Below are 22,904 nucleotides of genomic sequence, written 5' to 3'. Positions count from 1 at the left end.
AAACAGAGGTAGCTTTTAAGCCGATTCAACACAATCAACGAGAGGTGGATCTCGAACGTACCAAAGCGCACCTTCGACGAACATTATACTCGATCTGAAATCACTATTAGCTCGAAAATGGGATCGCCATGAATTAGTTAAAACAGTGGTTCACTAGAGTTTAAATCCTAGGTTTAACATCTTGATGTCTCATAAAATGTTGAATATTCTTTCTTAAGAGGCAACATTTCCGTCGACAGCGAGGATGATTTCATCCATCTCAAGACCACCCGGATCAGTTTCTTAGACCCAATCTCTCGAAGATGCTCATAGAGGTAGGGTGTGCATCATTTATAGGGGTGAGCGTATGTACGTATTTGTGAGTGTTTACGTGGGCATCTCGCAAAAAAAAAAAACAATACTTTCATTTACAAAAATATTAAAATTTATTCCAAATTCTTAAAAAATTCAACATAGGCATATATTTGAAGTGTTGCAGTTTTTAGAGGAAAGGGTCACACCCCAGTTCCATTGAACAAAACAAAGTCTTACATCATACTTGTACAATTAGCAATCGAGGACAACAAAACATTGTTCCCAAAATAGCTTAAGTAGCAAAACAAAATAAGCGGCACCACCATTCCGGAGGAGTAAGGCTAATTAGTGTATTAGAGCTAGAATAACAAAACTAGAGTCATATGAGCACTTGCACCCTAGGTATGTTCTTACGTGGGAAACTATAAGCCGCAAACCCGCCAATGAAGGGACTTGAAACAGGGTTACAAGGTACCCACCAAGGCACCAACTCAAGCTTTCTGGCCAGTCTCAGTGTATTAGAGCTACATCAACAATGCATGTTTATGAACTTGTGCATTTGATGTTAGGACCATTCATTGTCGGACACCTTCAACATTAATCTATCTTCCACCAGCTTGAGTGAGTTTTCCTCTAGACGTTTGACCAAACCATATGTGGTGATCTTCTAGGCCAGCGGCATCTTCTAGATGGGTATCTTATGTCAGTCTAGAAATGTTGCACATTTTGTAATGAATCTTATCACATACGTAAATAAATTATTACCTTTTGGGAGAATTAAAATTCATATATGTCCGATTTAATTGAGAAAGGATGTTAGGAGACTACTGATCGGGTGATCAGCGTTCAACACATACTCACATAGTGTGGGCGACAGATAATACTCCCTCCATTTATAAAAGGACGTCATAGGTTTTTTTTTTTCAAATTCGGATGTATCAATGTACTAAAAAGTGTCTAGGTACATCTAATAGGGTTTGGCTTGTGGCTCACCACCGCCTCCCGTCCATCAATTGGCACAGCATCATCAGCCATGATTGGAGCGACAGGATAGATCCACAGCACAAGCGAGGCCAGCCCTAGTCAGAGTCAGATCCCAAGCCGAACCCAACCAAATCCCCACTCCACTATACCCATACCCCGTGCCAAACCCAAGCACGGCCAAAAAGCTGTACCCCGAGCGAGCCTAACAAAAGAAAACCCAGAAAAGCTTAAATTCTTTCATCTCTCTCTCCCCTGTTCCTCCTCCTCCGCCCAGTCGCGATCTCTCTCCCCTCCGCAGCTCCGCTGCCGAGCACTCCTCCCCCGTTCACCCCGCCCACGCCTCGATCCGACCCCCCGCCGACGGCAGCGAGCTCCCTCCACCCCTCCCCGGGTCGTCGGCGAGCCCCCATTGGCTGGCGCGCGCCTCGCCGCCCGACCGCGATGGGGCGGTGCTGATACGGCGGGCGCCGATGTCGGACACGTCCTCGGTTCTCGGCGGCGTCCGGGCCGGCCCGCCCGTCGAGCGCGACGTCGAGCAGGTGCGCGTCCCCTCCCGCTCAATTCGGCCGACACTTGTTCTGTCTTCGTCTCTCGAGGGCGCGTTCGCCGAGTATGTTTGTTTTTCCCTCGGGGTCTCTGCGGCGCGTCGAGGTCCGTGCGGCTGCCTTCTCCCGCTCCTGCCAATTTGGGCTGCTAGCGGGTGCACCGGGAATGGCGGCGGAATTTCTGGCTGTGAAAAACCCTCTTTCTGTGCGGCGGAGCGGACCTGCGAGGGAGTGACGGTTTTGGTTCAGCGGCGCTTGCTTGGTAGAATCTGCTCGTGTTTAGCTTGCGAGGTCGATCCGTAGGTGCTCTACTCTCATTTCCTACACTTCTTTTTTTGGGGGAGTTAGGCGGGCATCGTGGGGGTTCGGCTTCAGCTTCAGTGGACGATCCTGTTAGGACACGGGGAATTTGTCGGTGTTGGCTGGCTGACTGACTGACCACGGGCAGTTTGTGTGGTTATTATGTAGTTACTATTACAGTTGCTCTCGTATTGTTGTGGAAAGCTTCTTTGAATGTATATTGTGTTGCTCCTGCAATTTCTAACTCCTCTTGATTTTGAGATGGAACGTTGGACCAGATAGCATCCAAATGGAAAGTAAAATCAACAACAGAAAAATGGACTGTTCTCTGTTGCGTAGTGAACAATTATGGTTCTCTGTTACTGGAAACCAGTTATTTCTCTTATCCCAGACATCGGTCAATTGGATGCCGTACGCCTGTTCTACATGCTCAATAGTTTGCCGTGTTATGCTTAGCATGTGAGGTGGAACCATAAATCCTATATTCTCATCTCCTAGCATGTTTTGTGGAGTCGAGGCTCTCGAGGGGATTCAGGTTCAGTGGGACGCGGAATAGGTCGGTCAAGACGAGCAGTTTGTGTGGTCATTTAGCTGCAGATGCTTGCCCATTCACAGTGGCCATGTTGGACTTTGGTGGAAAGCTTCTTTTGATGTGTATATTGTTTTGGTTCTGCAAGATTCTACGACGACCAACCTTTATAACATTCAAATAAAAAGAGAGGGACTGTTTTTCTGTTGCTTTGTGAAAAACTGTCAATCTCAACAACTAGCAAGCAGTCGTTCCTCTTATCTCAGACATCAGTCGTTGGGGTGTTCTATTTGCTCAACAGTTTGTTGTGTTATACCTTGTGCGTTTTGTTCGTTCAGTTAGCTTCTCTCCGGTAAGTGAAGTTCTGCCATGAAGGTCATATACTCCTGATATCAGCTTCTCAGGGTTACACGTTCAAGAGGGCACATGTACCCTTTTGTTGCTTCTCACAGCTCATGAGATTTGAATTAAGGATCCCGTTAAATTACTTGTGAAGGCTGTATTTGTTTTGAAGAACGCTTGCATGACTTCGAAACTTTTTCATGGTTATGGCATGCTATTTTACTTTCCCATTTGGCATCTGAAACTTGGATGTTCTTGATCACTATATTATTTTTGTTTAATATTGAAATGCTAGAGGAGGACTGATACCACTGGTTTTCTGGTTGAATTGGTTTTTGTCAGGCTATAACCGTTCTCAAGAAAGGAGCCTACTTGTTGAAGTATGGGCGTAGAGGGAAGCCAAAATTTTGTCCATTTAGGTTATCCAATGTGAGATTATTTCCACTCCCTAGCTTTGAATCTCTCAAGTCCTTCGCGTTTGTCTCACATGTATGGAGTGTTCTTGGTTTCTACAGGACGAGTCCGCATTGATATGGTTTTCAGCGAAAGAGGAGAAACATCTAAAGCTGAGCCATGTGTCCAGGATAATGCCTGGCCAACGGACTGTAAGTTTATTTTCCTAACAATGAAATTTCTGCAAGTTGATCCTATCAGTATTTTTTGATCAAGAGGCATTTGAAAATTCTCCTGGCTCGCTGTTGGTGTTTTCTTGCGAACTCTTTGTGATGCACTTTTATTCTGAAAGAAAGCAAACCTTTTAGCGAACTTCTGGCATATGGATGCAATCACAACTGGGGAGTGGGGACAAAAGCTTGCATCATGTTGTGCGTGTTATGTGGTAAACTGATTTGCACAGTTGAATAGCTTCTCCGGATGTTCTGCCACTAGACAAGTTAGGTTTCAGCTTTGATGAGAGTTAGGTTTCAGCTTTGATGAGTTAGGTTTCAGCTTTATCAAAGTTTTGAGGTTGGACAATACTTGATGTTGCATTTGAATAAGTCTGATTAATGCTTCATTTTTTATTATTTGGTTCAATATATAATTTTTCCATGAATATAAAACTTTCTAAGTTGATCATTCTGCTGGGGAAAGTTATTTAGCATCTGCGTGAACTGCCTTATCATGGCATTGTTTCATTTTTGTGATGAGATACTCGATCTTGGTCATAACTCATAATTATCCCCTTGTATTGTAGTTGCCATGTAATTTTACTAACTGGACCTTCATTCTTTCAATTTTTGTGAAATCTAGGCAATATTTCAAAGGTATCCACGACCTGAGAAGGAATGTCAGTCATTTTCTCTTATTTCGCATGACAGGTCACTGGACATTGTAAGTTTGCAGTACACATTCCATGTTTATGTCTCTCCATTCTCTTTCTAATTTTTGTTTTCTTTTGCTTCTCTGTTTACATAAGTGTCAGTCTATAGATGGTAATATGATTTACACAATGGTGCCAGATATGTAAGGACAAAGATGAGGCGGAAGTGTGGTTTGCTGGGCTGAAAACTTTGATTTCACGTAGTCATCAAAGAAAATGGAGAACTGACTCGAGAAGTGATAGCGTTTCCTCTGCTGCAACTAGTCCAAGGACTTACACGCGACCGAGCTCTCCATTGAGCTCTCTTTTCAACAGAAACGACTATGTCAATAAGGTACTCCCTCCGTTCGAAATTAATTGACGCAGATTTGTCTAGAGTCGCATGTATCTAACTACTCTTCTTGCCTGAATAGGGGAATTCAAATGATCTTTTTTTTAATGTACGAAATGATACTTTTCATCATGTTGGTAATACTTTATGAACATGAGTTCTGATAGATGTTTTACAACAGGATTTCAATGAAAACTACCGCCTTCGTAGTCCATATGGGAGTCCACCAAAGAATGGCTTGGAGAAGGCCTTTTCAGATGCTGTGTTATATGCAGCTCCTCCCAAGGGCTTCTTCCCATCAGATTCTAATACTGGATCAGTCCACTCTATGTCATCTGGACAATCAGATAACACAAATGGGCACTCGAGAGGCATCCCGATGGATGCTTTCCGGGTCAGTTATTCAAGTGTTGTTAGCTCATCAAGTCACGGTTCTGGCTATGACGATGGTGATGCTTTAGGTGATGTTTTAATATGGGGAAAAGGAATTGGGGAAGGAGTTCTTGGTGGTGGTAGCTCGAGGACTGGAAGCTCCTCAGGTGCAAAGATGGATTGTCTTGTACCTAAACCATTAGAGTTTGCTGTGCGACTTGATGTGCAGAACATATCTTGTGGAGGAAGGCATGCTGCACTTGTCAGTAAACAAGGCGAGATCTACTCCTGGGGCGAGGAATCTGGTGGGCGGCTTGGTCATGGTGTTGATTGTGATGTCGCACATCCAAAGCTCATTGATGCTCTAACTCATATGAACATTGAGCAGGTATCCTGCGGTGAATACCACACTTGTGCTGTTACACTATCTGGAGATTTGTATACATGGGGGGATGGCACCTTCAAATTTGGGCTTTTGGGCCATGGCAATGACGTCAGTCACTGGGTACCAAAAAAGCTGCATGGGCCATTGGAGGGTATACATGTATCATCAATTTCTTGTGGCCCTTGGCATACAGCCATAGTAACTTCCGCTGGGCAGCTGTTCACATTTGGAGATGGCTCTTTTGGAGTTCTAGGCCATGGAGACCGCGAGAGTCTCTCTGTCCCCAAGGAAGTGGAATCTCTCAAAGGGCTTCGGACGGTGCGGGCTGCTTGTGGTGTTTGGCACACTGCTGCAGTTGTAGAAGTAATGGTTGGGAATTCAAGTTCTAGCAATTGTTCATCTGGAAAGATATTTACGTGGGGCGATGGTGATAAAGGCCATTTAGGACATGGTGACAAGGAATCGAGGCTTGTCCCAACATGTGTTGCTTCTTTGGTGGAGCCCAATTTTTGCCAGGTTGCTTGTGGTCATTGCTTGACAGTGGCTCTTACAACATCAGGACATGTGTATACAATGGGGAGTGCTGGTTTTGGCCAACTTGGAAATCCACAAGCAGATGGTATGCTTCCTGTACGTGTTGAAGGGAAGCTCCACAAAAACTTTGTTGAGGAGATCTCTTGTGGTGCTTATCATGTGGCTGTTTTGACCTCTAGGACTGAGGTCTACACATGGGGTAAAGGTGCAAATGGTCGGTTAGGTCACGGGAATACTGATGATAAGAATACTCCTACATTGGTTGAAGCACTAAAAGATAAGCAAGTCAGGAGTGTTGTTTGTGGAACTAATTTCACTGCAGCAGTATGCATTCATAAATGGGTATCTGGAGTTGATCAGTCAATGTGCTCAGGATGCCGTCAGCCTTTTACCTTGAGGAGAAAACGTCATAATTGCTACAATTGTGCTCTGATATTTTGCCATTCCTGCAGCAGTAAAAAATCTCTGAGGGCTTCATTGGCACCAAATCCTAGCAAACCTTATCGTGTTTGTGATAGCTGCTACAGTAAACTGACCAAGCCACTCGAAACAGACATGTACTCTTCAGCTAAGCAGGGAGCTGTTGTTGTACAGGGATTTAGCAACACGGTTGAGGATGAGCTGGAAACAAGGTCAAACGCTAAACTATCAAGAATGTCTTCAATGGAATCGTATAAGAACATGGATAGTAGATATTCAAAGAAAAACAAGAAGTTTGATTTTAATAGCACCCGTGTTTCCCCCATTCCAAACAGCGGTTCACACTGGAGTGGACTCAACATTTCAAGATCCTTCAATCCTGTATTTGGGTCTTCAAAAAAGTTTCTCTCAGCATCTGTTCCTGGATCCAGAATCATTTCTAGGGCCACATCACCTGTTTCAAGAAGGTCGAGTCCTCCACGTTCTACAACACCAACACCTACTTTGGGGGGTCTAACTTCTGGAGGTGTCCTCAGTGGCGCCAAGCCAACAAATGATAGCCGGACTCAAGAAGTTCTAAATTTGAGGTCCCAGGTACACATTTTTCTGCATTTTCTCCGTTGTTGTCCAACCCAATGATCGGAAGTATTATATATTAGCTTGTTACAGAGATCTGTCGATTTCTAGTGTTAACACGGAGCAGTTCTGTAACAGTAATATGATAGATATTACTCCTTCAACCATACCAGATAACTCAGTACTTACTAGCTACTGATCTGCTTAAATATGGAGGCAGTTCTAAGCACAACTTATGTACACTGCATGTTATCTCTTCAAGTACGATCATGCAAGTATCTTTCTTAGAAGTGATGATTTCTTTGCTGATATAGTAAAGCTCTTCACTGCCAGGTGGACAATCTTAGTAGGAAGTCTCAACATCTCGAAGTTGAGTTGGAGAGAACTACCAAGCAATTGAAGGAAGCTCTTGCCATTGCAGGGGAGGAAACCGCAAAGTGCAACGCAGCGAAGGAAGTAATCAAGTCACTGACTGCACAAGTAAGATTGCCTATTCTGTTTGTATGCACAAAAATTATATACGTACAAGGCCATACAATCAATTTAACATTATTATTTATCTCATTCACGAGAATTTTATGTGCATGCTGAATCGATTCCTCTACTATTATGTATTATATTATGAATCTTATGGATGAGGGAAATATGTGCAACTGTGATCCATATCTAGCTCATATCTGATGTTGTGTATGCTCAGCCGAGACAAAACCGGAATTGAATGGTTTTGATATAGTGGAAAATCTAGTAATTTAGAACCAGTTAAAAGTCAAAATTTCACATTATCCAAGTCTCTATTAGCCTGCATTGGTAAACAAAAAGAAAGAGCTATTGTCACTCATGCCACATGTTTATGGCTGTTGTCTAAGTGTTGCCATATTCTCTTCCATAATAGTTGAAGGAGATGGCAGAGATGTTACCTGGAGGAGCAGCCAAGAACGGGAAGTTACCACCCCTTTCTGGAATTTCTGTGCCAAGTGATATACATGCCATGGTTGCTGAAAGTTTGGGCAGCCCAGTAAGTTCCGGAGAACAAGAACAAATTTCAGATGGTAGTAATGGATTGTTTGCTTCTAATGGACCAAGTTCTGTTAGGAACAAGGCAAGCCATCAAGAAATGACCAATAATGGGGGTATACCACAGGATTCAGAATCCCAAAATGAGGCTGAATGGGTAGAGCAAGATGAACCAGGTGTTTTTATTACTCTCACTGCTTTACCTGGAGGGGCCAGAGACCTCAAGCGGGTTCGGTTCAGGTAAATGCCTTTGAATTCTATTTAAAAGGAAACTTGTATAGCTAGACTTGGACCTTTTCATCTTTGTCATCCATTCGTGTTGACTTGGTTCAGCATTCCAATATTTGCTTTTGTGGATGCAGCCGGAAGAGATTCAGTGAGACACAGGCAGCAAAATGGTGGCAAGGGAACAGAGCGAGGGTATATCTGAAGTACAATGTTCGCATGGTTGACTAGGACGCGATTGTATAGTGATGTTATGCCGGTTCACAAGAAAACATTTCCGCCCCACCACACGCTGTCTGAAATGGCACCAACCTCGTGCTGCATGTCGTTGAACTGCTTGATACAAGTGTGTTCACTGTGCTGTTTCTTAATCATAGTGTGTTCAGTGTGCTTTCTGATTTGGGTGGTGCATAGGTGCTGCCGCTGGAGGCGGAGAGAAGGGTAAGAGGAGGATCCTGGTGGGGAGGAATGTGCACACGGCGTGCTTTGCAGTGAAGGTTCCTGGTGGGGAGGAACATTCACTGTTCCATTCACCGTCTTGCGGTGAGTTTTGTTTTTCCCCGCATAAATTTGCATTCTTGTAATTGTGGTAGTACTCTCTTGGATGTTAAAGCAATGATGTAGTAGTACCACATGCATGGAGTTGTGTTTGTAGTTACTTCACTTGTGTTTTGGTCTGTTCGGAAGACCTTTTTTTGTCTGAAGTGTTCTATCATTTACTCATCAGTCGTAATATCTACTTTCTGGTTTCTGCATGGCTTTGGCCAACCGGTTTCATGTGGGGTCTCCTGTAAATTTTCCTACCCTGTTTCTCAATTAGAGATTGTTTTCTCATGATGCAATGTGTGATCTCCTGCTAATGCTAAAAAGTAACTTGCACCTTGCAACTGATCTTAACAATTGTCGCAATTTGCATCTCTGCTAAAGTATCATAAGCTATCTTACTTTATCAGATAGAGTGTTGTTGACATCCATCTTCACTGACATTGTTAACCGTTCGGATTGTTTTTGCATAGGTTGAACTTACTTAAGTCTTTACTTTGTGCAGATCTATGATATTTTCCAGCTTCTTCCATAAAAAGTTTAGGTTGCGGTGTTCTGTGCTACCATGCCTCCTGAAAATTTTCAGCTTCCGTGCTACCATGCCTCCTGAAGCCCTTGAGATAACCCGCAAGCCCGTGAGGATTCTTGTTAAGGAAGACGAGCTTACCCTTCAGTGTATCTAGCAATTCTATGTCAATGTGGAGAAGGAAGAGTTGAAGCTGGATTACCCTCTGTGGTCTGTACATACCTTGGCTATTACCCAGAGTGTCATCTTAGTGAACACCCAACGCAAGGTGGACAACAAGATGAGGGGAAGGGACCACAGTCTCTGCTACACACGGACACATGGGCCAGAACACCAGGGACATCAGGGAGTTCAGATCTGGGTCTTCTCGTGTGCTCGTCGCCACTGACCGGATGGCTTGTGGTATCGGTGTCCAGCAAGTCTCTACCGTCATCAACTACGACCTGCCGACTCAGCCTGAGAAACACCTCCATCGCACTGGCAGATTTTGGAGATAGGGAGTTGCCATCAGGTTTGTCACCCGCGGCATCGAGAGGACTCTGTTCGACATCCAGAAGTTCCATGTACAGCATTGCCACCGAGGATGCTCCCGGCCAATGTTGCTGAGCCTCTATAGGTTATGATCTTAGGTATTCAGCAAGGTTGGATAAGAGTTTAGACATCTCCTACTCTTTTCATTTTCGAAGAGTGGTAATATCTCGGTTTATTTGTATCGTGGTTAAGGATGGTTTCTTAGTTTTTCTTTTTTGTATGCGATGTTCAGAAATTTTTGTACTGCGTAGGCTGTTCTGTTTCCTGGGCTAGCTGGGATGGAGTTACACAACCTCTGTATTTCTGATATCTCAAAAACTATGTTCTGCTGTGTAAGTATTGTCTATATGCTGCAATTGGAAAAGTTCTCCTCAAACATATTTTCTTACTCGTGTGATCATTTCAGATATCGGAAAACTTAAACATATATAAGTTTAGGCGATCGTTTGGCTCAGAACAACATTTATACATGTGCAAACAATAATGAGCCTCGTCAGCAGATCAGAGAGGGTGTTTTTCTGAAGAATGTTTTAATGTGACATGCTCAGTATCACAGAACATTGTTTTGCTGTCACTTGTATCTGTATTCAGCGCGGAGATCCGTGTGCATGCTTCATGTAACCAGATTTCCTTGGTTAAAATAATAATCAATAGTAGATTGCACCGCAAACATGCTTCATGTAACCAGATTTCCTTGGTTAAAATAATAATCAATAGTAGATTGCACCGCAAAAGGACATTCTGGCATCATAGCTCTCAGTGCATGATAATACAGAAAACTTCTCATAGCTCTTAGTGTTAGAATTTTCTGTGTAAAAAAAATCATTAAATTTCTAATTGTTGGGTTTCTATTTCTGAAAAATAAATTGGAAATAGAAGCTAGAGGAGAAGAGACAGTCGTACTTGTCATCTGTGCTAGCTAAAGGGATAAGACCAAATGAGTTGCTAGCTGCAACGTTTAGAAGGACCTGGACCTGGTCGCCAAATCCTAATTCCAAGGCCTCAACAACCAGTGGCTTATCCTTTAGGCCTTGTTTGGTGGACAGGGCTTGCCTGCGCCCGCCCAACTAATGCGCCCATCGGTGCGCCCGCTTACCTGTCCCACATCCGACGCTTCCCCTTAGCGCTTGGTTTATCTACAAAGTGAAAAGAAAAGCAATTCGGAAATACAGACCGTATATGAATCGACTCGTATAAGCCGCGCCGCCCTCCATCTTCTCTCGTCGGAATGCAGAGCTGGAGCAGAGCACGCCGGGCGGAGGGGGTGGAGACGCCCCCGTCCCCCCGCCCCTTTTCTCTATCGCGCGGGCGGCAACTCCTCCGTCGTTCTGCTTTGGCTGGATTTACGAGGGACATTCAAAGAATCTCCTTCCACACCAGCATCCCAACACCTGCTTTACCTGAAGGGGCTTCATATTTTTGCGCCTGGGTCAACGAACTGCAGGTTGTCGCCGAGCGGCTACCTCGCCGGTGAACGATAAACACGCGACCACTTGATCGAGGATCTTACGGCTGCCGCGCTGGAAACGATTTAAGCAGGACGCCCAGGAACAGCCTCCTCTGTCACCCAATTCCACAAAACTCTATCCCCAATTCGTCAATGTGTATAGGTCAGTGATTTTGTATCTTCGTGTTCGTTTGTCTTCATAAAAGTACAAGATTGTATCATAAAAGATTAAAGAGTTTGAAGATCTCAAATATTTTCTTGTTTACTTCATTTGCAATCACCACAAGTTTCTTTAGTACCTATATGATATTGATTGTCAAGTAAGATCCTACAAATTATACGTGATAAACATTTTTTTTGCATGTGTGACTCTTAGATGTGCTTTCCACATGTATTTTCTCATTTAGCATCCCCTTAGGTAGTTAGGGCTCTTGATTACTCCCGACCACCACCACTACCACCACTAGAAATACGTCAATGTTGGATAAATCTAGTAAATATATAAGAAAAGAACTCAGAAACATAATGCCAACTTTATTGTAATTTGCAGAACATTTCTCATACTAAATTACCCGGTCCACCATAGTACATATGCATACCAGATTTATTGATTTTATAACCATCAACAGTATACTTCCTCTTATCAGTGGTGACAGAAAAGCCTTTGTTTTCATTTGGAGTAACAAGATTGTTGTTCTGATCAACAATTTGGATGTTTCTCATAAAAGATGCTTTTCCATATCCTTCGGAGGCAAAATGGCCACTACCAATTTGTGGTGAGTCTGATGAAGCTGTTGAGCCATAAGCTTGGCCACCCCAGAATGAAAATTTACCTTTATCACCAAAGGTAGAGAACAGTGAGTTTGGCCAATATCCAATTGGTGTATTATTTTCACCATACGCCAACCACCAATTTTTTGTCTTTGGATCCTAAAATAAATAAAAATGTCAATGAAAGCCTTTTCAACACATAGGAGGATGTAAAATACCCACATTTGAAATCCACACTCCAGCATGCATTTGTTTCAGTTCAGCTGGATATATAGAGTATGATATTATTTTTCTAACCTCTTTCCTAAATACGGGATGTAAATGGAGTAAAAGTATGTGTGGATGCTTTATACTCAAATGTTTTTCTTTATTAAGTAATATTATAGCGGACTACCAAAATTGGTTATGCACATCAAATAATTCAAATAAGTAAATATAAGTACACGCACCGCATATACAACATACATAAAAAATCATAAATTTGATAAAGAAGGGAATACCTTGAAAATAAAAATGGTTATTACATATTGCGGTCCATTGTAGACTGAAACAGGTTGAACCCTTCCTCCAAGACCAACATTGTGGCTTGTTTGCACGAAACCAGGACAATCGTGATCAACACATGACGTGTTTAGCATGCCGTTGCTCTGTTACCCAAGTTAATATAAAAGTAAATGAAAACTATATCAAATTATGTTTTAACCTCACATTATGATATTTAAATACTTGATAGCATAATGTATCCGGTGAAACATAATGTATTACCCAAACAACATGAAACCTTGCAAAGCTATCGCCATATGAGCTTGGAGATACCGAATAGCAAGCAACTATACTGTCTACTAGGCCCTTTGGCCCGTTATTAATTTCAATCCCTGTTTGACTTAGATCATTGCTATTTTTCTTCACCTTTGGCTCATAAACATTTATTACAGCACGTACCCCATATAAATCATTATAATATCTGATTCCTGCCACCTACAAACCAAAATAATTAATGTGATCAATGAATATTAAATATATAGAGATAATTTCAATTACATATGTCCTATGGCATAAATTACTATAACTAAGTATTGTCAACGTCAGAGTGACCCGTACATACCAAACATTCAAGAAATTATTGCAGATAAATGGTACTACAAATAAATTTCATTCATGTACGATCGAAAGAACATAAATAGAAAGCTTTTTGTTTGGTTGAAACAACTATTTGAAGGTATAAAATTACATTCTAACTACTCAAAATTTCTAAAAGACCTTTGTATATGTTTTAAATTATGATTTTATACTACTACCTTCCTTGATATAAGCCATATAATTTTTGTTAAGGAAATTAAAGAACACACATTGCGGGAAACTACACGAGGATTGGACGAGACTGCACCGAACAATTGTTGTGAGAAAATAGAGGATTTTGCATAAGATAAGGAAACGTAAACTATTCCCTTAAAATGGCCAAGACAAGTGGTGCAACACAATACACCTTATATTCTGAAAAAAAAGAGGGAGTAAAATTGACTGGTCTTCTTAGCGGTAACGAACAAACATATATTTCATCCTACAATAGTCATTTAGGGATTAAATGTAAGCTTACAAACATGACTTAGCACTTGAGTAATCTTGTAAAATTAAAAAGGATTACATCGCAAAAACTTTACTCAACTGTGTTATACATTTGGGAGGCATGCAAGAACTCATCCTAATTGCAGAATCAAACTAAACATATATAAAGAAAACTCACCCCTATTTGATCATCTTTTTTAATAACTTGACCAGTATTATGTACCACCATTTGTCCCCTTCGACTATTGCGCAGTATAGGAACCATTCCTGGTGGACATTCCACGATAGGCATGTGTGTTTCTAAAACAACATGTTCAGACTGAGATCTTACATTCGACCCAATCGGAACAGAACTTGGTTCCATCTGTTTGAGAGGAAAAACATGGTCATAGGGATTTGTATGTTCCCCATAAATAGTGGCATGTATATCTTTTTCTAACTTTATTCATCAATGATGAGGCACATATATCGTAATGCTTAGCTATTTAAATTAAAATTATAATTCAAAATTAACGGGCAGACAAAGCTATCCAATAAACTATTTAATTCAAAACACGGAATTATCCCAAAACTCTAGATCCATTCCACAATAGGTTGCTCTCTAATATTCATGTATCTGGGAACATATAAAATATAGTTATGTCCCAAAACACAAATCGGTGTCAGTTTGAGCAAAAGTAATTTACCTGGATTTTATGATATTTCAACAGTGGATGGTTAAGAGCTGGCTGCAAATTCACATGAATGCAGTCATATGTATCTCCGCCTTCCATCTAGTTTGATGTTTTATTTAAATGTTAGCCAAATAAAACAATGCACAATAAATAAAATAACACACACACACACACACACACACACACACACACACACACACACACACACACACACACACACACATATATATATATATATATATATATATATATATATATATATATATATATTCCGTATGGTAGTATATAAGACGTGGGTGTAGTTACACCCGGGAGTAGGAAGTATTTATCCTATATATATATATATATATCCTATATATATATATATATATAATGTTCTTACCAATATGGTTTTATTGTCTTGTTGATACATGAGGATCTGGCTAGTACTTGTTTGTTGTTTTATAGTTCTTGCATCTTTTCCTATGCTAACTACAAAAAGATATGAAAATACAAGGGCGGCTCTAATAGCATGTCGTCCTCTCATTCTCAAAACCTCGAATGGAAAATATTCATACTCTGTATTCAACCATATTTATAGGATTTCGAGCCACATATATTAATGGCAGCCATTCATGCAATTAATCCAAAATATTGAATTCTTGATATGTATATAAGAGCAACCTATTAAATTGCATAAGATATGATACAAATACTTAAATTCCTGTCACTTATTACATAAATCTCAAGGTGTTAATGTCCTATAAGATATTAAGTATTTAATAAGAATAAATATTCTTGCTTGTCGATACTTCAATGAGCTAAATACACCCGCAGTCCCAATAGTTGTTCATAATGTTCAAATTAGTCCCTCTACTTGTAAAATGGGGCCAGGTGGTTCCAAGAGTTGCTACACCGTGCAAAGCTAGTCCCAAATGCTTCCGGTACCAACATGTGGCATTGGTATTTTTGCAAAATTAACCTTATTAATTTTTCATATAGTACATATGACATACCAATGTGGGGCCCAGCAGTCAGAAAAGGAGGAAAGAGAATATCTAAAACTTAAGGAGTTGCAGGGTTCGAAAACAGGACCTTGTCGCAGCAGCAGCCTACACACATGACTTTACTACTAGAGGTTGGCGCAGCTTTCTGTAAATCTCATTAACCGATGCTATAATTCTATATAACTAAGAAGCTCATTCCCACATTAATAAGGATAATTTTGGAAAAATACCGATGCCACATGTTGGGACTATCTTTGCACGGTGTAGCAACTCTTGGACCACCTGGTCCCATTTTACAAGTAGTAGGACTAATTTGCACATCATGAACAACTATTGGGACTACAGGTGTATTTAGATCATTGAAGTATCGACAAGAATGAATATTTATTCTTATTAAATTCTTAATATCTTATAGGACATTAAAACCTTGAGATTTATGTAATAAGTGACAAGAATTTAAGTATCTGCATCATATCTTATGCAATTTAATAGGGTGCTTTTACGCCTATCAAGAATCCAATATTCTGGATCAATTGCATGCGTATCTACCATTAATATATGTGGCTCGAGAGCCTATAAATATGGTTGAATACGTAGTATGAATTTTACCATTCAAGGTTTTGAGAATGAGAGGAAGACAAGCTATTAGATTCACCCTTGTGTAGGAATATCTAAAAATTTAGGCGTTGCTGGGTTCGTAAACGGGACCTGGTTGCAACAGCCCACACACATGACTTCACTACTCCAGTATATAATGTAGACGATTGCTGATATAAATTGCCATTTGTATCTCTATTTATTACTCATATCCAATTTTCGAAATTTATTTCCGTCAATTATTTTACTTAGATTACTGATTCTTTAATGTAGAATTAATTTCATTCAGTTCAGAATTTCTCTTTTCTTTCAAGACGACAAATGCTATAATTTAAATCCATGTATTCTGAAGATGAGCGAATATCAGTACTGCAGTTATCTCGAAGGACCAGAATCATATGCTGGTAATCACAGTTTGCATTCCCTATTATTTTTTAGTCTTTATATCCAGTATAACCATCATTATTTTTGTAAATTGTTAAACCGACCTCAATCATCAGAAAAGTATAAATGTATGTATGTCATAACTTAAGTGCACTCTCTTACCAAAATTTTTACAAGGATTATCAACACTTGCAGTTCTAATATATATTACTAAATTATATATGTGCTCGGAAATGTCAAACAAAAACTGCTTTCAATTTGTTTCGAATGTTGCATTATAACTAAAAAAAAATGCACAGTACAAAACTACAAACCAGCGACAATGGAAGAAATTCAAAGGCATGCAAGATGAAAGCATCTATGTATAGAGCTTCCGTCTTAGGTAAAAAATATTGTACTGAAGTGATGAGGAGGAGTGACTCGCAAGTTCGAGGAACGCGGTGGTGAGGGTGAATTGTCGGTGAGCGCAGGTCAGAGAGGCTTCACCATAGTGTAGGAGGCATGCGCCCCTGCGCTGGCGTGTGAGAGAGAGATTTCGTGTTGGGTTGTCGATTTGGGGTAAACTAAATATACCGGAGAAAGTGCATGCCAAGAAGGTGCAGTCCACGGAGAGAATTCGGATGGGGTCGCTTATACTGTTGGCTAGAGTTGAAGGTAGGGTAATTCATGCTGGCGAGGTGGTTCGCAATTTACGGAGCTGCCTATTCGTCCAACTGGCTTTGGTTACTAGGCTACAATGTTGTTCAGTTTGTTTTAGTTGTCATCAGTGATCATTTAACATGTCCTCTCATGTTATCAGTTAGTTACTATCGGTGATCATTTAACATGTCCAAGTGTGTTTAGATAGTCTGCACTTGCATGTATTGAAAATGGGTAAATTTTATTTCTGTTTCACTATAGTAATTTCCTTCCTATGTTGATTTTGAGTACTCCTGTAGGTGTCTATTAGAGACCTTTTTTCTGAAACAAATATGTTTGGCATCGTCTTGATATCTTCCTACCAGTTTTATATCTCTAACTCTAAGTCTAATTTCGTCATGATCATTTGATAGGTACTTCTGGAGTGAATATCGCCACTTCGGATTTCTTAGTGAATACTCTTCATCATATTTCCATCGGTTACGTAGTAATGAACTTTTCAAACATACGTGCTTCCAAAATCTATAATGCAGATGATTGTCGAGAAGTTATTTGATGAAAACTACCTTGTTTCTTAGCCTGTCAGTTGAGTAGAAATAGTTTTCCACTAAAAATATTACAAGCTTCCTTTAACATCTATGATCTCTACTATATTAAATGTCTAGAGGTGGTGGTGTGGTTGGTTGGTACGTCGGGCCTTCCGCTCCCACCCTGAGGGAAAAAAAATCGACCCGATCCGCGAAAGAAAACTGGCGCGCTTCAGATCTCCCCGATTTCTGGAACCACCTTGCCCGCTTCAGATCTTAACCATGCCCAGACTCGCCCCCATCACTCCAAGCTTGAGAGAACCGACGTCGCCGCCTCGACCGTCCCCTCTTCGCGCAGATCTCCTTGGACACGGGCGGCGGCAAGCCGGGGATCGGGGCCGCACTGCATCTCCTCTCGTGAATGTCCGCGACGTGGCCTGAAGGCAGCAAGATTGTTAGCCCAACTTCCGGCGCTCATGCGACCACCCGTTTTGAGACAGATCCTTTTTTTCTCCGTCATGGAATGGAAGCCAAAGGTCAGCAAGTTCTTTTGACGATATCCGCCCTGTCTTCTCCAGTTGCCTGTGTTTAGGACAAGCTAGCTTTTCTGGTTCTGTTAACCTTCTTCGTAATTTTTTAGGGATTAACTTGTTCGGTTGTTCCACAGAATTTGTTAGTTATTACATTGCTAGACAAATAACCAAAGCCAAGAGTTGATAAATATTGTTAAGATCTGTTCAGCTGTGGAGATTAACGGTGACGAGTATCTGAAAACAGACGTGGATGAGCAATTCGTGATGGGTATCCAGGTGATGCTGAATCCAGTATATAATGTAGACGATTGCTGATATAAATTGCCATTTGTATCTCTATTTATTACTCATATCCAATTTTCGAAATTTATTTCCGTCAATTATTTTACTTAGATTACTGATTCTTTAATGTAGAATTAATTTCATTCAGTTCAGAATTTCTCTTTTCTTTCAAGACGACAAATGCTATAATTTAAATCCATGTATTCTGAAGATGAGCGAATATCAGTACTGCAGTTATCTCGAAGGACCAGAATCATATGCTGGTAATCACAGTTTGCATTCCCTATTATTTTTTAGTCTTTATATCCAGTATAACCATCATTATTTTTGTAAATTGTTAAACCGACCTCAATCATCAGAAAAGTATAAATGTATGTATGTCATAACTTAAGTGCACTCTCTTACCAAAATTTTTACAAGGATTATCAACACTTGCAGTTCTAATATATATTACTAAATTATATATGTGCTCGGAAATGTCAAACAAAAACTGCTTTCAATTTGTTTCGAATGTTGCATTATAACTAAAAAAAAATGCACAGTACAAAACTACAAACCAGCGACAATGGAAGAAATTCAAAGGCATGCAAGATGAAAGCATCTATGTATAGAGCTTCCGTCTTAGGTAAAAAATATTGTACTGAAGTGATGAGGAGGAGTGACTCGCAAGTTCGAGGAACGCGGTGGTGAGGGTGAATTGTCGGTGAGCGCAGGTCAGAGAGGCTTCACCATAGTGTAGGAGGCATGCGCCCCTGCGCTGGCGTGTGAGAGAGAGATTTCGTGTTGGGTTGTCGATTTGGGGTAAACTAAATATACCGGAGAAAGTGCATGCCAAGAAGGTGCAGTCCACGGAGAGAATTCGGATGGGGTCGCTTATACTGTTGGCTAGAGTTGAAGGTAGGGTAATTCATGCTGGCGAGGTGGTTCGCAATTTACGGAGCTGCCTATTCGTCCAACTGGCTTTGGTTACTAGGCTACAATGTTGTTCAGTTTGTTTTAGTTGTCATCAGTGATCATTTAACATGTCCTCTCATGTTATCAGTTAGTTACTATCAGTGATCATTTAACATGTCCAAGTGTGTTTAGATAGTCTGCACTTGCATGTATTGAAAATGGGTAAATTTTATTTCTGTTTCACTATAGTAATTTCCTTCCTATGTTGATTTTGAGTACTCCTGTAGGTGTCTATTAGAGACCTTTTTTCTGAAACAAATATGTTTGGCATCGTCTTGATATCTTCCTACCAGTTTTATATCTCTAACTCTAAGTCTAATTTCGTCATGATCATTTGATAGGTACTTCTGGAGTGAATATCGCCACTTCGGATTTCTTAGTGAATACTCTTCATCATATTTCCATCGGTTACGTAGTAATGAACTTTTCAAACATACGTGCTTCCAAAATCTATAATGCAGATGATTGTCGAGAAGTTATTTGATGAAAACTACCTTGTTTCTTAGCCTGTCAGTTGAGTAGAAATAGTTTTCCACTAAAAATATTACAAGCTTCCTTTAACATCTATGAATGGCCTAATATCCTAACTAAAATTTCCTCGTCTAAATAGTTTTCACAATGCATGATACTAAAATTTATTTATTGTAATCTTACAGGTATGCAGCTCGTTTTTGAGCTAAGAAGTTTGTGAGTATTCTTTCTTGAAGCATCAATTTGAAGATAAACTGAACCTGTCGGCTACCATGAGAATTATCACTGTATTCATGACCAGGTTTCAAGAAGTGCTTGATGGATTTCTTGCCTGTCCAAAAGGTCTCCTTGAACCCAAATGCATCTTACCTGAGTTCTTTCTGCATCGATCACATGAGTTGGAAACTGGCCATAGAGTTCATCAGGTAAAAGCAGTAATCTCTTAGTCTTCCAATCTGTCAAGTATTAATGGTCAAATGAAATAAGGTGTGAGCTTTGTATGTGTGCTTATATGCTAAGTTGTGGATCTGGCGGACTAATCTCTTAGTGTTCTTTAAGTTTCTAAAACTGCTCGTCCGTTTGGGTATAATGTTGGGCTCCATTGGCATATACTGCCTTCGATATACAAAACATTCAAAACGAGTTGCATCCACATGCAGCTCATGTCTTCTACAATTTATGTTCAAAATCATACAGCTATAACCATATGCAGGATTTTCCATGGCTGTTAACTGAAAATTATGGCCGAGGTTTTGATCTCTTTGTGCTGCCATTTCCTATGTCTAGGCAAAAGAGATAAGTGCAGAAGCATAAGCTAGGATGCATGTGTTTCGTTTTTTGATGGTTGCTATTGGCATGAAGGTATTATCAAGTTTTTTCAACTGAACAGTAGTTCATGTAGATCACCTTCCAGAACGTAGAACAAAATACAACTCTTTGTTTTCAACTTGTCAGGATAAATATGCAGATTAAATGATTAACTTTTAAGCTATACCATATGTTGTTAACTAAACATAAACAATGTCACCTCTCATCTAGGTCGGTTTTGGGGGTATGGAAAGAAAACTTCTTTATGCGTTTGATTTCCCTAATTTACTGGTTGGCCATGAACAGGGTGAGGTTTCACAATTATGTGCTTAATTCGGATTTATGTATCTCTTAAGTTTGTGTTTAAATAAATGGATATTAGAACCACCCTAGGTGTCACGGTGATTGAGATAATTGATTGCAAGTATGTATGCAACTTTATGTTTTCTACTAACCCAAATATTTTGAGTAAGAGCATTGATTTAGTAACTTGATTTTGTATGTGTGTTCGCTTGTGCTAAATCATCTCACATCATGCTGACTTTTTAAAATCTTTGCTTCATATGGATCTCTTTTTGAAACTGCAAAGCCTACTGCGAATATGTATCAAAGGTGGAAGAATGTACTGGATGGTCTAGAAAAAAATCCATACCTTATATCATGATCTACTTTAGGGAAGGAAAACACACTCAGCTAGAAATCTGCCCCTCCGTTCTGGTAGGAAAATGTAAAATGTTATTCTCTCGGTTCCATAATTTGTATCGTAGTTTTAGGTAAAATTTGAACTACAACCATGACAAGAAATATGTAATGGAGGGAGTAGATGTTTTACAAAGTATTTGAGCTAGATTTTTTTACCCATATCATCATTTTGTATGTACCTACATCATTCTGAATGGCCATATGGAGAAGAGTGTTGAATCTCTTCATAAATCTAAACCTGAGGAGTTTAATTGTGTGGAGCTGTTGGCGAAGTTGGCTCCTCAGTTCTTGTTGCCAAGGGCCACCCCGCCCTAAATCCCAACTACTACCATCTTAATCTTACGGCGCCTGCCTCCCTAATCATTAGCTCAAGTGGCCCGCCTATTCATTGATTTTTCTTGGATATATTTGGTAGAATGGAGATGTTTGGTTCAGTTGATAGTGGCTTGATTTTTGCTAAACATGATTGTTAAGATCTGTATCTCCCAATGGTGGTGCTATACTTATCTGAAAAACATCTCAAGGTACTAATATTGCACTTTCATGTTTGTAGATGGAAAATATTATGATATGCATCTTCAATTACAAATGGTAATCCATACACCAGTCTGAGAAAAGATATCTGATGTTGACGACAAGCATCAACAAGAGGGCGGAGCAGAAGAGATGGTAGGATGACGACAAGAGGGCGAACTAAGTCACAGGGCAATTAGAAATCAACTAAAGCATGTATACAATTTTTTTTTCATGCACAAACATTTCGTAACTACCTAAGTGAAATCTTCAAGCGAATTGGAATCTAAATATCTATAAAATAGTATGAGTTTTTTTTATACATGTGAATGTTCATGAACAAAAGAGGTCACCGTGGCAACGCACGGGCATTCAACTAGTGGAGATAATACTCTAGAGTATTTAGTGAATCTCTGCTGTCACCCAATTCCACAAAACTCTATCCCCAATTCACTAGGTAGGGGTAGAGTATTAAGGATTGAAAAAAGTACACTAAAATTTAGGGAAAAGTGAGAATAAGTGGGGATTAAACTCGCTCATACTCTAGCACAAACATGTATTGAGAATAAGTGGAGATTTGAAGTTTAGAGCGAATTATCCCCGCTAATTTCTACTAAAACTCTAGTAGCAAACAAGCCCTTAAGAGGGGCTTGCTTTGACAGGAAAAAAACGACGGACAGCTCTGGCTACAGAGCGATTCAGCATTTCCCCTCCAACCGCTCTCATCCCCCCCCCCCGACCGCTCTAGACTAGCTACAGTTCCTGCCCCCTTTCTCCTCCTCGCCGGGCCTCTCCCTCCTCCTCTCCGCCAGGATAGCCGGCCGGAGATGGAGAGGAGATGGCGCCGGAGTGTATATTACTAGTATTAGGTTTAGCTTTGGTCCCTTAGTGGCGTATGGCGTCGATGCCGGGAGAGAGGTGGCGGATTCGAGCAGCCGGATCTGGCACCGCAACGTCTTCTTCCTCGACCTCATGGAGCTCCGGCGGTCGGAGCCGAAGGTTTGGCGGCGGAGGGAGATGAGGATCTCCATAAGTAAGGCTGGTACTGGCGGATCTGGTGGCCACGGATACAACAGCAAGCTGCTTCTTCTTCCTCGTCGAGGTGGCGAGAGGGAGGAGTTCTTGCTTGCTGTTTCTGTTTGGTCGTCGGATCTGCAGCAGGAAGCTCGTCGGCTTCTTCTCGGAGGATCTCCACGGCGCCGTTGTCGCCGTATTCTATGGCTGAAAGGCAGCCCCTCCATCGGAGGACTACCACGGCGCCTCTGTCGCCGTATTCCAT

General features: G+C 40.7%; 2 protein-coding genes across 3 annotated transcripts; one reads left to right on the top strand and one right to left on the bottom strand.

The window, feature by feature from the left end:
- The first annotated feature begins 1,748 nt into the window (after nucleotides 1-1,748).
- LOC124660092 (PH, RCC1 and FYVE domains-containing protein 1-like) lies at nucleotides 1,749-10,164 on the top strand. Of its 2 annotated transcripts, XM_047197883.1 has the most exons (10): nucleotides 1,749-1,817; nucleotides 3,337-3,423; nucleotides 3,510-3,599; nucleotides 4,246-4,326; nucleotides 4,455-4,649; nucleotides 4,828-6,951; nucleotides 7,267-7,413; nucleotides 7,826-8,187; nucleotides 8,310-8,715; nucleotides 9,221-10,164. In XM_047197883.1, the coding sequence occupies exons 1-9, from the start codon at nucleotides 1,749-1,751 to the stop codon at nucleotides 8,401-8,403; spliced, it is 3,249 nt and encodes a 1,082-aa protein (XP_047053839.1). In that variant the 3' UTR covers nucleotides 8,404-8,715; nucleotides 9,221-10,164. The 2 variants fall into 2 exon arrangements, with proteins under 2 accessions (XP_047053839.1, XP_047053840.1); XM_047197884.1 differs by lacking the exons at nucleotides 8,310-8,715; nucleotides 9,221-10,164 and having other exon boundaries at nucleotides 7,826-7,948; nucleotides 8,026-8,174.
- A 1,613-nt stretch (nucleotides 10,165-11,777) lies between these two features.
- On the bottom strand, nucleotides 11,778-22,904 carry LOC124662328. The gene is made up of 5 exons (XM_047200178.1): nucleotides 22,697-22,904; nucleotides 19,973-20,058; nucleotides 12,756-12,968; nucleotides 12,491-12,637; nucleotides 11,778-12,149 (listed from the first exon to the last, which is right to left on the bottom strand). The coding sequence occupies exons 1-5, from the start codon at nucleotides 22,902-22,904 to the stop codon at nucleotides 11,778-11,780; spliced, it is 1,026 nt and encodes a 341-aa protein (XP_047056134.1).

The sequence above is a fragment of the Lolium rigidum genome, chromosome 6 (genome assembly GCF_022539505.1).
Source record: "Lolium rigidum isolate FL_2022 chromosome 6, APGP_CSIRO_Lrig_0.1, whole genome shotgun sequence".
Classification (NCBI taxonomy): Eukaryota; Viridiplantae; Streptophyta; class Magnoliopsida; order Poales; family Poaceae; genus Lolium; species Lolium rigidum.
The sequence above is the reverse complement of the archived record's forward strand: the minus strand, read 5'-3'. Positions and strand labels throughout refer to the sequence as shown.